At 42.1% G+C, this 16,988-nt stretch overlaps 2 protein-coding genes across 2 annotated transcripts; one reads left to right on the top strand and one right to left on the bottom strand.

Annotated features, from left to right (window-relative positions):
• Positions 1–1,042: 1,042 nt before the first annotated feature.
• LOC115176744 (tumor necrosis factor receptor superfamily member 6-like) lies at positions 1,043–3,588 on the top strand. Its single transcript, XM_029736990.1, has 6 exons — positions 1,043–1,076; positions 1,209–1,353; positions 1,429–1,560; positions 2,325–2,576; positions 2,761–2,877; positions 2,975–3,588. The coding sequence occupies exons 2-6, from the start codon at positions 1,209–1,211 to the stop codon at positions 3,085–3,087; spliced, it is 759 nt and encodes a 252-aa protein (XP_029592850.1). The 5' UTR covers positions 1,043–1,076; the 3' UTR covers positions 3,088–3,588.
• On the bottom strand, positions 3,533–15,559 carry LOC115176743 (tumor necrosis factor receptor superfamily member 5). The gene is made up of 11 exons (XM_029736989.1): positions 10,966–15,559; positions 10,651–10,720; positions 10,459–10,513; positions 9,173–9,283; positions 6,232–6,393; positions 5,993–6,077; positions 5,621–5,679; positions 5,380–5,496; positions 5,003–5,022; positions 4,725–4,848; positions 3,533–4,464 (listed from the first exon to the last, which is right to left on the bottom strand). Exons 2-11 carry the CDS (start codon positions 10,717–10,719, stop codon positions 4,217–4,219), a joined length of 1,050 nt encoding a protein of 349 aa, XP_029592849.1. The 5' UTR covers position 10,720; positions 10,966–15,559; the 3' UTR covers positions 3,533–4,216.
• Between the last annotated feature and the right edge of the window lie 1,429 nt (positions 15,560–16,988).

Below are 16,988 nucleotides of genomic sequence, written 5' to 3'. Positions count from 1 at the left end.
GAGAGAGAGAGAGAGACAGACGGACATAAGAGAGTCTTAAAGATTGTTTTGGAACCTAATATCACCGTTATTGATGAAAAAAGAGAGACAAACGGCAGTGGAAAGAAAGGGGGTGGAAGAGGGGCAAGTTTAGGGTTTTAAGCGGCACAGTGGTTCAGAGTGAACTAGGGGGGTCGTCATAGAGAGAGAGAGATAGGAGTCTTTTGAAATGGCAGTTTCACTTATGACTCATCTTTTGAATAATACTCTGACACACTGTGATCCCCAGTTCAGTCACACAGTCAGAGGGTCCAGAGTCACATCTATCTCATTCTCTCATCCTCTCTGAGACACGGTAAGTCAGACTCTACACTTCCCTACTGAAACAAGTTTTGTTCAGGTCTGTCGTTCGAGTCCTGGGCTTGCTTGATGTATCTATAATGGCATACAGTTAGACGTGTTTGTGTCATTGGTTTTGTTACCGCTTCGTTTTTCACTGTCAGCATGTAGGCGTTTTGTCTGGAGTCAGTATCCCCAACAGCTACTGTTGGGGCCTACGATAATGTCCTGCCATTGCAATGCTTTATCTCTTGATAATATATTGTTGGATGATATCTTTATGAATGCAGTATACGCTGAGTATACAAAACATTAGGAACACCTGCTCTTTCCACGACAGACTGACCAGGTGAAGCTATGATCCCTTATTGATGTCACCTGTTAAATCCACTTCAACCAGTGTAGATGAAGAGGAGACATGTTACAGAACGATTTTTAAGCCTTGAGACATTGTGTATGTTGCCTTTCAGAGGGTGAATGGGCCAGACAAAAGATTGAAGTGCCTTTTAAAAATGGGGTACGGTAGTAGGTGCCAGGTCCACCGGTTTGAGTGTGTCAAGAACTACAACGCTGCTGGGTTTTTCACACTCAACAGTTTCCCGTGTGTATATTGAATTGTCCACCACCCAAAGCACATCCAGCAAACTTGACAACTGTGGAAAGCATTGGAGTCAACATGAGCCAGCATCCCTGTGGAACGCTTTCAACACCTTGTAGAGTCCATGCCCCGACAAACTGAGGCTGTTCTGAGGGCAAAAGTGGGTGCAACTCAATATTAGGGAAGTGTTCCTAATGTTTTGTACACTCGGTGTATGTCGATGTTCTGAAGTTCTTGTAAAATATCTGTTAAATATTGACTGTGTTCCTGTTTTTCTCTTCATTCCTCTTAGATGCATCTCTTCTGGTGGATCACCCACATCTTTCTATCCCTACCTTCTCTCCTCTCTCTTGTCCAATCCCTCACGTGCGACCAGGAGACACAGTATGCTTGGCCACAATCAGTGAGCCAATGGTGCTGCAACAAGTGTCCACCAGGTAAGCCATTTGAAAAATACTTTTATCAGGTGTGTGTGTGTGTGCATGTGTAATTTAATGTGTTGCCCTTTACAGGTCAGCATATGGTGGGACGCTGCACCGGTCAGAACAGCCCTACCCAGTGTGCTGACTGCACCAGCGGCTACTACTCAGACAGCTACAACTTCGACATAAGCTGCACATCCTGCGATGGCTGCAGCATGAGTGGTGAGTGTGTGTGTGTGTGTGTCTACACATTTCCAGCAACCTATGATTGGCACTGATGCTTGTCTTGTCTGTCTGTCTGTCTAAAACTGTTACTCACCTGTTTTTCTAAGTCATAGTTATGAAGGACCTTACAGATGAAAACACATAACCTGCTAGGGATTTCCCCCTTCACTGTACCATGGTGGGACAGTCAGAGAGAGAGGGGGAAGGGGAGGGGGGCACTGAGAAACACTGACTCACCCACCCAGGATGGGGGGGACAATGGGAGGGGTTAGTGGTAGACAGATATCATCTCACCGGTGGAAATAACCTTTTTACTTTAGAGATAAACATTGGAAAGTGCAGCTGACAGAACATTTTCATTACATATTGTCATTGAGTGTAGTGGGGGACAAAAATAGAGATGAACTATTTTTTAAACAGAGGGTAAAGACAGAGGTGAGAGGTTTGAGAGTAGCCACAGACTCAGTGAACACATTTTAACTGTCATTCACTCTAATCAAATGGCTGGTGTGTGTGTGTGTGTGTGTGTGTGTGTGTGTGTGTGAAGGGTGGGGTCAGACGGTAATATACACTTCAGTTCGTTGTGAGTCAAAAGCTGATTCAACAATGTCCTATGAGTCATTTTGAAGATGAGTTATTTCATCATATTCAGGCATGATTTCAGATTGTGTTTGACTACGTGACAAAAACACTATGTTAAAGTCAGTATACATGAAGGCACACAGAGAAATAGACAACCTATGACTTGTGTTCCGTTACAGAGCTGCAGTATGTATCCCGCTGTTCCACCAAGCAGAATGATGTGTGCAGCTGTAAACCAGGCTACCGCTGCAGAGGCAATGGCACCTGTCTGGACTGTGAGGAGATCCCCAGCCCGAACACACCCAAACTCATACCGACACCTCCCATCATGCCAGCTACAGTGTCCAACCACTCGGTGTCTGGTATGCATAATCATAGACCTAAGCCTGTCACCAAAGCTGGTACTGGGCCCATCACAAAACCAAACCAAGGTAAACTACAATACAATGGATATAAATGATGAAAATGGCCTGAAAGTGTTCAAAGTGACATGTAAAAATGCCATGAGAGCTACATAGTTCTCTCTCTCTCACACAAAACAATTCCGGTGTTCATGTGTACGGCCCTGACCACTCTCTCCACTCCTTCCTCTCTCTCTCATACACACACAAACAGATGATAGCAAGTGGCTTCCGGTGTGTGTGTCTGCAGTGTGTGTGTGTCTACTGCTCACCTGCCTTGTTGCCATCTCAAAGCTCAAACCTGTTCTGCGATGGATTGGTTCAACAAACAGTAAGTCCACGTCACTCTTGATCTGTCCTGTAGTTCTTTTGAACACAATACATATGCACGCACATTTGACCTAACCCTCATCTTATTGGTCCATCAGGCTTCTGGTCTCCCAAAAAGACTACTCCAGCGAATCAGAGCACAGCGGAAGAGGAAGTGCCCATGCCGGTCCAGGAAGTGTGTGGAAAGCCAGAGCTGCTACTGGACGTATGATGGAGGAAGTGGGTGTCGAAGGAGAGGATGAGAACTCACAAGCGAGCTGGGAGACCCGGGAGACAAACAGACTACCTCACATTCCCATTGAAGTTAAACTAACCTGAAGGCTTGTCAGGCTGCTTTATTGTTTTAATGCAGTGGCTTCTGTTCTAGGACTTTCAGAAAGGACAAGAAAATAGGACAAAAAGACACTTTGAAGTATGAAGACACAGGCTAAAGATGAGAGAGGGAGTGGGAGTCTGTGACTGAGAAAGAGCGGAGAGTGAGAGTGAGAAACGAAGAGTGAACAAGAGAGACAGAGAGAGACAGACACACACACAATCATTTGTGTGCTGAGTACATGTACTGTACATGTTTATGTTGAAGATGTTTTACACCTTCATTACAATTATGCTTTTTGCTGTATCTATGCTTTATGCCAGTGTTTACTCTTACATAGTAGTGGCTGTTTAAAACATACAGTGCTGTATTTTAAATAAAGAACAGAATCACAAATGTTACAGGCCTACTGTAATGTCATACAATCGCCCCATCACCTGTATTCATTGAACAATTATATTTAATATTTTGCATTGAAGTTGTGAAAAAACAGTTCAAGGTGCCACATGAAAACAGAAAAAAACAGTTTGTAGCAGTTGAGACTGAAAGCTTTTTACACAGTTCAATAAAAGGAGAGCAAGTGGATGTGTACATGACCACCATAGTGAGATGTCTAGATCTGTCTAGGTCTAGGACAGGAAATAATGGCCTTTCTAGAGTTTCGGGATTCACCGGTGTTCTTCTGAGAGTAAGGGCTCCATTCAATCTGTATCTCAGAAGTTCAGCTTTACAGCCTGATAGAAATGTAAAGGCAATGTTCTCGCATCAGTGGAGACTGCATTCACGTTAAACACTGCATATGTCGGCTCAATCAAAAATTACCTTTACATTTCTATCAAGCAATCTGTAACGCTTCAGTGATACAGACTGAATAGAGCCAAAGGTAGATGTTGTCCCTTACCACTGATCCAGGGTCAGACCAGTCTTAATCCTCCTTATGATTAACATTAGGATGTAGGGTTGGCTAAACTGATCCTAGAAGGGAAGCTTTCACTTGGTGCGTCCTCTGTCCTCAATCCCCCTCCCCTCAATGCACCTCCTCCTTGGAAACATGACTGTCCTTCCCTTGTTCCTGTGAAGGGAAGAATACACAGTCCATCTCCCCATCCCTTTCCTCCTGGGATAGATGGATGTTAGGGGAGGGTGTGGGGTGGGCCGGACATCCTTCCTCATCCCTCTCTTTCTGCCCTCTCTCTTCCGTCCCTCCAACCATACCAGTGAATTGGTTGAGTAAACTGAAGATGACTGTTCCAGCATAGTGGACATGGACTGGGCCTGAGAGAGACACAGACAGAGAGAAAGTGATATTAGATTCTATATTCATCATCAGCCTTATTCACTATGGATCTTGAAACTAATCAACTTCCCATGCTAATTCCACATGGACTTCAAAGCATCATCTATACAAAACTCCAAGTTAAACGACTGATGTGCATCTATAGGAAAAACCACAAGAGTAACTAAACCATATTTAGATTATTTTTTTAAATCAAGATCTTGGGGTCAAAATAATTATTTGTATGTATCTGTAGTACCCATATTTGCTGCTGTAATAGGTGGTGGATCCACTGCCTGGTGCTTAATACTGGGCTGTGTCTCTCTGGCACGGTGCTGAGGAGTTGGCTCTTTGGTCTTGTTAGGCGACGCTTCTCTTACTCCCTTCATAAGAGCACAGAAATTCACCAGAAATCCAGAGTTATTGGAATACACAATTGTCAACAATGCCTATTTAGGATTTAGGTCAGGTACACATGAATGACAATGTAAACATTACACACACAATGTAGTAAGTTACCGTAGGTATTACACATACCTTGTTACAGAACTTGAGAGCTGGAAAATAACAGACACAAATCTATTAGTCAACCCAGCAAACGGATGGTAAGCCACTCATGGGTATTTCATCGATGAATCATCTATGACTGGCAATGTTTTCTCATCTTACTCTGCATTTTAATGCTTTCTAGGTACATGTAGACACTAGAAACTGGTAAGTAGGTCTGGACAGAGAGAGTGTTGCAATCTTTTAATGAAATTACATTCACAAGAAGCTACATTTGTCTCCCGGTGCAGACCTATCCTGAGATCTGACATCACCGTCTAATACTTCCTCATCTCATTCTAGTGTCCAGAAAGAGAGAGACAATGATCTAACTACAGTTGAGACTGAACAGAGGAACACTGCCTTACCTTGTTTGAAACAGGCTTCATCTCCTGGGCGACGGATACATAACAGAATGATAACGGCTAGGATTCCAATGACCACCATAGGACACAAAATGGCTGCCAAGTGTTTGCTGGTGTCAGCTGGTGGGGAAAGGAGATGGAGAAACTACTGTATCTGTATCTTCTCACAGTTTCAATATATTCTGACTGTAATGAAAATAACTGATGGACACACACATACACACACACTCGTACTCACACTCACCTGTGGTGTGATGAGTGGCGTTGCCTGCTTGTGAGACTGGTGATCGTGGAGTGTCACAGCTGGGTGAGACAGAGGTAAAGGACACATCATGTAACATATCCATACACATTCACAGACTGACAACACTGAAGTGGGGCCAGTGAGCTGAGAAATGTATTTAATATCTCAAATATCCATTACCACTAATATATCTGACAATTCTTTGATACCAGATCTTCTGGTTGTATGAAGGTTATATAGCATAAAATACCAACTTTGCCAGAAGTGGCCCTCCTGGCAGGAGAAGGCTTCAACCAGAGCCTGTTTATCTGTCTGGTTCCAGTATGTGAGAGTATGTGACAGTAGGGAGGATAAAAAAGGATAAAGGCTCACTTGGGAGGTTGACAGCGTCCAGCGGGAGAGGAAGTCCTGCTGTGTTCAGAGGAAGTTCCTGTCTGGTTGTTTCTGATGCCCACTACTGTAATCAGAGCAGAGTGCACACAGGCAGGAAAACATCAACATCTATCCACAGTCAAACACACTGATTCAATACCCAGAACCTGGCAAGAATACAACACAGTGAAGGAAGACAGGCATAAGAGAAGGCCAGTGAGCAACACACATACACACACCATCGCTAGGTGGCAGGGGAGGTGGGGGCAGCTGAGGGATCTTCTCACAGTCTCTACAGTTTCCTGTCTGGTCGTCTTTGTCGGTGCAGGTAAAACCAGCCTCACAGCGACATCTAGCGTTCGATACAAAAGTACACGGCTCATCCTCCACCAGGTGCAAATCTGACACACACACACACACACACACACACACACACACACACACACACACACACACACACACACACACACACACACACACACACACACACACACACACACACCACAGCCAGAACAAAAAGGTTAGTACAGCTATTACATGGTAATAAATAGTGTCCATACTGTAGACATACCTTTATTACTTTTGGTAAGAAATGACATGTATGGCATATGGAAATCATAAGAAGGCAGTTTATGGAGATAGGTGGGATGGACAGAGTAGCTGAGGGGTGGGTTTATGGAGATAGGTGGGATGGACAGAGTAGCTGAGGGGTGGGTTTATGGAGATAGGTGGGATGGACAGAGTAGCTGAGGGGTGGGTTTATGGAGATAGGTGGGATGGACAGAGTAGCTGAGAGGGTAGGTTTATGGAGATAGGTGGGATTGACAGAGTAGCTGAGGGGTGGGTTTATGGAGATAGGTGGGATGGACAGAGTAGCTGAGGGGTGGGTTTATGGAGATAGGTGGGATGGACAGAGTAGCTGAGGGGTGGGTTTATGGAGATAGGTGGGATGGACAGAGTAGCTGAGAGGGTAGGTTTATGGAGATAGGTGGGATTGACAGAGTAGCTGAGGGGTGGGTTTAAAAACTCATGTTCTTTAATAGTTATGACTGAAAACATGATGCATTAGTACTATCTAGATCTAATGTATATCAAAATACCAATTTACTTTATTCCTGCTATGTAACCACTGCAAAAGTATATATATAAAAAAATGCCATGTATGTAAAATGTGTGTAGAATGTACAGTGAATTCAGAAAGTATTCAGACCCCTTGACTTTTTCCACATTTTGGTACATCACAGTCTTATTCTAAATGGATTAAAGAAAACATTTTCCTCATCAATCTACACACAATACCCCACAATGACAAAGCCAAAACAGGTTTTTAGAAATGTGCATCCTGTTTCCATTGATCATCCTTGAGATGTTTCTACAACCTGTGGTAAATTCAATTGACTGGACATAATTTGGAAAGGCACACACCTGTCTATATAAAGTCCCACAGTTGACAGTGCATGTCAGAGCAAAAACCAAGCCATGAGTTCGAAGGAATTGTATGTAGAGCTCCATGACAGGATTGTGTCGAGGCACAGATCTGGGGAAGGGTACCAAAACATTTCTGCAGCATTGAAGGTCCCCAAGAACACAGTGGCCTCCAACATTCTTAAATGGAAGAAGTTTGGAACCACCAACACTCTTCCTAAAACAGAGCAATCAGGGGAGAAGGTCCTTGGTCAGGGAGGTGACCAAGAACCCGATGGTCACTCTGACAGAGCTTCAGAGCTCCTCTGTGGCAATGGGAGAACCTTCCAGAAGGACAACCATCTCTTCAGCACTCCACCAATCAGGCCTTTATGGTAGAGTGGCCAGATGGAAGCCACTCCTCAGTAAAAGGCACATGACAGCCCGCTTGGAGTTTGCCAAAAGGCAATTAAAGGATTCTCAGACCATGAGAAGATTCTCTGGTCTGATGAAACCAAGATTGAACTCTTTGGCATGAATGCCAAGCGTCACGTCTGGAGGAAACTTGACACCATCCCTACGGTGAAGCATGGTGGTGGCAGCATCATGCTGTGGGGATGTTTTTCAGCGGTAGGGACTGGGAGACTAGTCAGGATCGAGGGAAAGATGAACGGAGCAAAGAACAGCAACATCCTTGATGAAAACCTGCCCCAGAGAGCTCAGGACCTCAGACTGGGGTGAAGGTTTACCTTCCAACAGGACAACGACCCTAGTCACACTGCCAAGACAACGCAGGAGTGGCTTCGGGACAAGTCTTGAGTGGCGCAGCCAGAGCCCGAACTTGAACCCGATCGAACATCTCTGGAGAGACCTGAAAATAGCTGTGCAGCGACACTCCCCATCCAAACTGACAGAGCTTGAGGGGATCTGCAGAAAAGAATGGGAGAAACTAAACAAATACAGGTGTGCCAAGCTTGTAGCGTCATACCCAAGAAGACTCGAGGCTGTAATCACTGCCAAAGGTGCTTCAATAAACTACTGAGTGAAGGGTCAGAATATTTATGTAAATGTGATATTTCATTTTTTATTTTTAATAAATTTGCCAAAATTTCATAAAAACTGTTTTTGCTTTGTCATTATGGGGTATTGTGTGTAGATTGATGAGGGAAAAAAACTATTTAATACATTTTAGAATAAAACTGTAACATAACAGTGGATAAAGTCAAGGGGTTTGAATACTTTCCGAATGCACTGTACATACACTACCGTTCAAAAGTTTGGGGTCACTTAGAAATGTCCTTGTTTGTGAAAGAAAAGCAATTTTTTTTGTCCATTAAAATAATACAGTGTAGACATTGTTAATGTTGTAAATGACTATTGTATATAGCTGGAAACGGCTGATTTTTAACGGAATATCTACATAGGCGTACAGAGGCCCATTATCAGCAACCATCACTCCTGTGTTCCAATGGCATGTTGTGTTAGCTAATCCAAGTTTATCATTTTAAAAGGCTAACTGATCATTAGAAAACCCTTTTGCAATTATGTTAGCACAGCTGAAAACTGTTGTTCTGATTAAAGAACCAATAAAACTGGCCTTCTTTAGACTAGTTGAGTATCTGGAGCATGAGCATTTGTGGGTTCGATTACAGGCTCAAAATGGCCCCAAAAAACACAAAAAAATTACAGTGATTTACAAACAATATACAGAAGTATTTCCCATGAAATAAAGATGTTACATTGCTCTGTGAATGAGTTGTGTTCGTGTTTATGTACCACGTTTGCAGTCTTTGAAACAGGAATGACAACTGGACTCTGCATTCAATCGTGTTGTGTAGGAACCATCTCGACAGGGAGAGCACTCTGAACAGGACTTCTGATAATGACCTGAGAGAGAGAGGGGAGGTGAAACATATTAAATCAGTTTATTGGTCGCATACACAGTTTAGCAGATGTTATAGCGGGTGCAGTGAAAATGCTTGTGTTACTAGCTCTTAACAACGCAGTAAAATGTCAAACAAGTACACAAATAATTTAAGTGTTGTTTTTTATAAGAATTCAAGCACATCGGGACGAATCCAATCAACAACCCGAATACAATCAATTTTTTTTATTACCTTTATTTAACTAGGCAAGTCAGTTAAGAACAAATTCTTATTTTCAATGACGGCCAAGGAACAGTGGGTTAACTGCCTGTTCAGGGGCAGAACGACAGATTTGTACCTTGTCAGCTCAGGGATTCGATCTTGTAAGCTTTTGGTTACTAGTCCAACACTCTAACCACTAGGTTCCCCTGCCGCCCCGCCCCATCTATGCGTATGTACAGTACACTGGAAGAATTTGCACAAGATATACTAAGAATGATATGTACAGCAGTAGATATATTAAAATGAGCTATGTTGGGAATACAGGATTTAAATACTCAGTGTGAAACAGGAAGTGTCCAGTGGTTCAACATCTGTAAGACATGGGACAGCAGATATAGAGTAAAGGAAATAAAGTCAGGGAAAAATATAGGGAAATGGGGTGATAGAGAGAATGAGGTAGAAAGAGAGGAGCGAGGAGAGAGTGAAGAGACATGGGAAGTCAAGACATAAGAGAGCACTACAATAACAATACAAACTGATGGACGCTGCAGTTTATAAATGTCCTGTAGTAGGCTACATGAGTAGTGGATGTCAGAACATTATGCTAACTCTTTTAGACACATCGGCACACACACATTCAGGTAACGTTTTAGTTGCTGACTGAGAAGAGAGGAGCATAGCGGCAGAGAGCAGAGAATAACAGGAAGAGATGGAGCGCACAGAGCAAGAGCCTGTTGGCCTAGTCTGCATACCAATGAAGGATGTGGTCATAGCACAGAGCTCCACTTCTCATCATGAGAGAGAAACTATCTCATAGTTTCCTCATGATTCCTAAGAACCTATGCGCACTCACACACATTCTGAAACGATCTGCCTCACTGTTAATGTAAAAAATGGTTGATTGTAAGATGATGAGGAGATGAGGGAAGAAAAACAAGGGAACAATAAATCAAATAAAGGGCATTTCTTTCTCACCTGGTGGACACAGTCTGCATTGTCTCCCTCCATCCATGTAATAGTTCTCTATAGTCTGACAACACACAACACGAACACAGTCTCATGAGGCCTACTGTCATAATGTTGTAACAGATGTCAAACGTTCTAACAGCTTTCATAAGCAGTCATAACAAATAATAAGAACGGACATAAAAGGGGTAAAATGGTTACCAGAGGATATGAGACTGCTAGGTGTGCAGACATCATTAGCACAGCCACAAATAACTGTTCCATCACCATTCTATAAACAATGTTAAATCATTAACAATTTGTCATTTGAGTTCATTCAGTAACATTTCTAAATAGGTATTAAAAAGTACACACAACAAATAATGCCGGAAGATGCTACAAGGTTAAAAAATCTGTATGTTTATCACAATTTGATGGTGACTGCACTAACTTCTAGCTTTGAGCCTCATTTCAGTTCAAAATATATCAGTGTAGAAACCTGTGTTCAAACCAACACATAAGATAATGTAGTCTTACCTTTTGCACTGTAGAGACCACACCAAATGCCAAGTATTTGTTGTCTACAACTTCAACTCCCCCCCCCAACTATTATTCTTTAAGGTGTGTCTCTCTCTTCTCTACCCATCCTTTGCGTCATTATTTCCTTCACCTGTGACATCTTCCTCTCTTCCTGTCTCTCCCGCCCACTGTGTACTGACAGTGATGTTGTGGTGTATTTATAAGCTAGAGACAGACAGGCAGACAAGACAGGCATGTCAGCAGGGTGACTAACGCCTCTGAACCAAAGTCTCATCATTTTCGCCACATACTTTAAGATGTGAAAGACAGTTTGTCACAAACATTTTATCTCGCTGTCCTCGTAAAGTTAGCTTATCAGGCAGGTGGAGTTCAGGAAGCACAGACACACATAGCAGCCAATGCAAATGGAATTGTAGCATAAACTCACCAAATCCACACAAAAAAAACACACACACAATCATATTGCTCAGCTGTATCTTTTATTCTTCATTCCATCTCTCTGTCAGTACACAGAGCTCAGCGTTGAACTCTCTGTCAGTACACCGAGCTCTGCGTTGAACTCTCTGTCAGTACACAGAGCTCAGCGTTGACCTCTCTGTCAGTACACAGAGCTCAGCGTTGAACTCTCTGTCAGTACACAGAGCTCTGCGTTGAACTCTCTGTCAGTACACAGAGCTCAGCGTTGAACTCTCTGTCAGTACACAGAGCTCAGAGTTGAACTCTCTGTCAGTACACAGAGCTCTGCGTTGAACTCTCTGTCAGTACACAGAGCTCAGCGTTGAACTCTCTGTCAGTACACAGAGCTCAGCGTTGAACTCTCTATCAGTACACAGAGCTCAGCGTTGAACTCTCTGTCAGTACACAGAGCTCTACGTTGAACTCTCTGTCAGTACACAGAGCTCTGCGTTGAACTCTCTGTCAGTACACAGAGCTCTGCGTTGAACTCTCTGTCAGTACACAGAGCTCTGCGTTGAACTCTCTGTCAGTACACAGAGCTCTGCGTTGAACTCTCTGTCAGTACACAGAGCTCTGCGTTGAACTCTCTGTCAGTACACAGAGCTCTGCGTTGAACTCTCTGTCAGTACACAGAGCTCAGAGTTGAACTCTCTGTCAGTACACAGAGCTCAGAGTTGAACTCTCTGTCAGTACACAGAGCTCAGAGTTGAAGCACACATGTTCAAGGGGACAGTCCAGTTTCACAGAACTCACACCTCACCAAAACAAAGACCAAGGCCTGATTTACCAAGCAGTGCAATGTTTACACTTGCTTTTTTCGGAGGGAATTCTAAGATGAGATACAAAGCTAGAAACAGAAAACAGACTTTACTTGTCCCTTGACCCTTTGTTCTATGACTCGTTCCCTTCTGAACAGAGCAGGTGTAAACATGGCACTGGTGCAGATGCTTAGTAAATGAGGCCCTGGTGATTCCTAACAGTCTTCTCATTGACAACTCAGTCTATTCACCTGCATGCTAGCCTACCCAGGCCAGATGGAATTAGTTGATGGTGAAATATATGGACCAGAGAATACACTGGCCCTCACAGAGCAAGAGCATTGGCTCCTGGTCTATGAGAAATATTAAGGACCAATCAAGTATCTCCATCCACATTAAAAGTTCAGCTATGTGCCAAATCCTGGAACCTGACACTAAAGTATTTTTGACTGTGTACCTCCTTGCATTGCCAGTGTTTAAACATACAATATATCCAACATAGCGTTTTCCTTTAATGCATACAATATCATAGCAATCATACCATCATTATGTTAAAGCATTTGAGTAGTAATCTTTTTTTTTTTTTTTTACACTTTGGTACCATTTTTAAAAAGAATTTACTTTGTAATCACATACACTCATGAAGAAAGTGGATTATTGAAGGAATATTAGAGAGATTATTGTACATCTTTGATTTACATATATACAGTATTTCAAGGCGATTTACAGACATTTGTAGAGATGGGAATCCAGTCAGCAGAACACATCCCTGTATTGGTCCCTACCACTCTAGTTTACAATGATTCAGTTATACAGTTAGCCTTCAGTTCAGTTGTGAAGAGGATATGAATTGGTCTATTGTCAGACAGACACCGGAAGACAGTGTGCATTTTGGGACTAATGTATTCTTCATGTTGTAAGTGAACCAGTAAAACTCTTTTTAAAAACCAAGGACATTAGAACACTCTCCTAAACTTACACGCTGACTCATGCATACATACTGCAGAGACTCAGTCTCTCTGTGCGTGTAGTAAAATATACAAAGAAAAAAAAAAACAGTACATATTCTCACACTATTTCTCCGCTGCCTTCTATTCTCCATTTTAATCTCCAGTTCTGGCCAAAGGGCAGGAACGCTAGGGCAGGAGTTTTACTGGCCATATGACCCGAGCAGAAAAAACCCAAGCATTATAGCATAGGACCCTCAAACTCAACTCTGGACCTCAAAGCCAGTTCCACTGCATGTTTTCATTGTTCCCCTCTAATCAGGGACTGATTTAGACCTGGGACACCAGGTGGGTGCAATTAGTAAATCAGGTAGAACAGAAAACCAGCAGGCTCCGGACCTCGTAGGGTCAGAGTTGAATACCCCGGTCTAGGACCTAGGTCATGTGGTCAGGAGAAACTCCAAGCCCAAGGAATGGCATACCCAATACATAGTTTAAGACATGCATATCATTTTTTCATGGTTCCAAAACCTGTTCTTCACAACCTATATAATCGTTCAGAGAAAGCCTTGGAAACCCTTCTAGAATACTAGAATATTGAGGTGTGACCAGCAGCCTGCACCTGATTCAACAACTTCCTCATCAAACAAGAAAAAGAAAGAAACACAAATGAAATGAACTAAACTGAAGCCTCCATTTGGTTGTTGATAAAGAGATATTATTTGTGAAGGAATCCTTGGGTTCTATTAGTGAGTTATTAAATATTGTTTATCTGAGGTAAGAGGGTGTTTTATACTCAAAGTAATGCATCTTTAAATGTCAAGGAAGAGGAACAAAAATGTATTGTACATCTACATTCTACTGAATAATAGCATAGTGTATGTTGAATTAACAGAGAGGAAATCTACTCCTAAGCTCTAACAATTTCACTATTTCACCACATCTACAAATATGAAGTGACAAGTGGAGAAAATAAAACAAGTTTTCCTTCAATAATTGTTTACATTCGTGACGTCTACGAATTCGAATTATTACAGACGTAGAATCTTAATTTGAGCCAGTTTGCTACAGCAGGAAAAAATTCTGCAGCAACAGGAAATGTGATTTATTATGTGGTTTTATAATTAATAGCCAATTTTGTAGGGGTTGATGCATTTTTCATTACGGAAATCAAGTCTGAAATTTCAGAGTGGAAATTACAAACTTTAGAAGTGATCAAATTAAGATCCTACATCTGTACATGTCATTCTTATTCTTCTGTTACATTTAATACTGATATTACTGCTGTTACTGCTGTATTATTGAATATACATATTTGCTTTGCTCTTTCTTAATAAACGGCTAACTGTTATGCTCAAAAATAGGTTAGGTCATATCAAGTACCGTGTCAGATAGATTTTCAGCATCAGTATTTAGTGCTTCTATAACAATGTCTCAGCAATATTTCTCAAAGTTCATTCAGACTGCTTGTTTTCAGTTGCTTTGACACTCAAGTAGCAAACATAAATTATCTCAGCAGGTCATCAATCTATCCATGGATTCATTAATCTGTCCATCTATCTATCCGTACTGTACATTCATCTGTCTGTCTATCTACTTGTCATCTAGGCTCTCTAACTGTAGTAACAGCTCCACCCATCTATCGTGTTCTATTGTAGACCTAGTTATCTGTAGACATTCTGTCTTTTATAGCCTGTTCATCAATCTTCCGTTTCTCTCTGATACAATACTACTGATGCATTTGAGTCCTTACCAACCAGATCAGACTACAGCACATAGAAATAGAGAGCACAGAACAGATACACAGATCTCTCCTATCTAACTTCTCATAGCCTAGCCTACCTATCTCCCTGCTAGAGGACAGAGTAGCAGGGTCTTCCTCTGCTCTCTGCTGCTGGAAACTAAACAAAACATTAGTATACATTAGACAGCTCGTAGGTATAATAACACTTGGGTGTCAATGCCCTTTGTCATATGTATCCCTCTCACTGTGTCAGTGACAGAGAGACACAGAGAGCAGGGCAAGGCCCCAGAGCTGACATCAGATCAGCTTTAACAGAGTATTTACACTATTCACACTGCACTACCACATATAGGGCCGACACAGAGCCTATGGCTAGCCTGGTCCAAGATCAGTATGTGCTCTAGCGAACTTTTCTCACCATAGTTGCCATGCCAAAAGTCAAAGTACCTGATAGAAGTGGATCAGTGGTAGAGATGGCCTCTCTGGAGTCACATAGAAAAGCATATGGCATGACAACGATAGTTAGAGGAGTTGACTAAAGCCCATATACAGATCTGGAACCAGGCTAGGCTATGGTCATCACTAGTTTACACAACCACAAAGTCATAAACCCTTCCTATTTCTACAATTTATCTTCTTAAAATCTGACCCTAAACTTAACCACACTGCTAACCTTCTGCCTAACCCTAACCTTAAATTAAGACCAAAAAGCACATTTTTATTTTCATGAAATATTACGATATAGCCAATTTTAACTTTGTGGCTGTGTAATCTAGTGGAAACCCTAGGCTACGGCTGCATTCTAAAACAAAAATCTCTGCTCTCTCGCTCTCCCCCTCTCTCCTCTTGTTGACTCTGGTTACAGTCTCCTATTTACTTTACTCCACACAGTAAAATGGTATTACATTATAATTACAATAAAACTACTTTTGGGGTTCTTTGGGATTCAGTGAAACAAGCACCACTATGTAACATTTAGTACCAGGTAGTTACCAATTGTGTTGAAGAAAGAACAGAATGTTACACAATATTATCCAATAATTCCTTAGTAAATAGCAGGTAAGTGAAACAGGACGGTAAAATAATGTTACCTTGACACCCTGTCTGGTGTCAACAAAAGGGCAGAGAATCGAGCAGGCTTTTGTTTCAAAATGTGACTCATGAGTTCAGAATCACACACAGGGGATATCAGTGACGCCATCGGAGTGACTGCATCTTAGAGTTTAGTTTACTATTTGACTTTTTTCTAGTTTTCATTGATACGTATGAATGAAGTGTTGATGTCTTGATAAAATGAGTGATTTGATATTATTTTAGTCGGTTTGAATAACTATGATACAGTACAGTATATTTCTGTTTTGTTGCTAATAAAGTGATACATCTAGAGTTTCTCTCTCTTGCCAACTGGGCTTTGCTTTGTACATTTTCTCTGGCTATCTACTCCGATTTCAGAGCACTCTCAGAGCATTCTCATCTGATGAATTTACTAACGCTCAAAACCCATTGAATATGGCCGGTGTCAGTAAAGGTAGGCAAAAAAGCGTAATAAAATTATTGCCAGCATCACAGCTACAGTCACCAACGCCCTGGATAACATAAACATCCTAAACAGCTCTGCTAGGGAGAGGAAAATGGTCAGAGTGAGGTGTTCTCTCATTTGTATCTGGAAGTAGTTAACTAGCAAGGTAGCCAACTTTAGCCAGTTAGCTTGGGTGTTTGACTGCTGTTGCGAGGTCAGAACGCTCGGATCAACCCTACTACTCGGACAGAGCGTCCAGCATGCGCTCCGAACGCTCCGAGAGCGAAACACTCAGAATTTACTAACTGACAATCTGACAACGCTTTAAATTTACGAACGCCCAGAGCGCACTCTGGCACTCCAGTGAATTTACGAACACACCCTAAGGCTTATATTTACTGTGTTATACTTCTAGATGAGTTTGACTGAGTCTGAAAACAACCCTCATAATGTTGCAACAAACAGGACAGCACACTGTTAGAATGATCTGCTATGCTAGCCTGACATGAATGTATTGGTGTGTGTTGGTGTGTGCGGTGTGTTTATCATTATGGCTGCGTGGAAATGGATCATGCTATAGGAGAGTTATTACCATG

This window comes from Salmo trutta, chromosome 37 (genome assembly GCF_901001165.1).
Source record: "Salmo trutta chromosome 37, fSalTru1.1, whole genome shotgun sequence".
In the NCBI taxonomy this organism is placed as follows: Eukaryota; Metazoa; Chordata; class Actinopteri; order Salmoniformes; family Salmonidae; genus Salmo; species Salmo trutta.
This window is presented reverse-complemented; position numbering and strand designations above follow the sequence as displayed.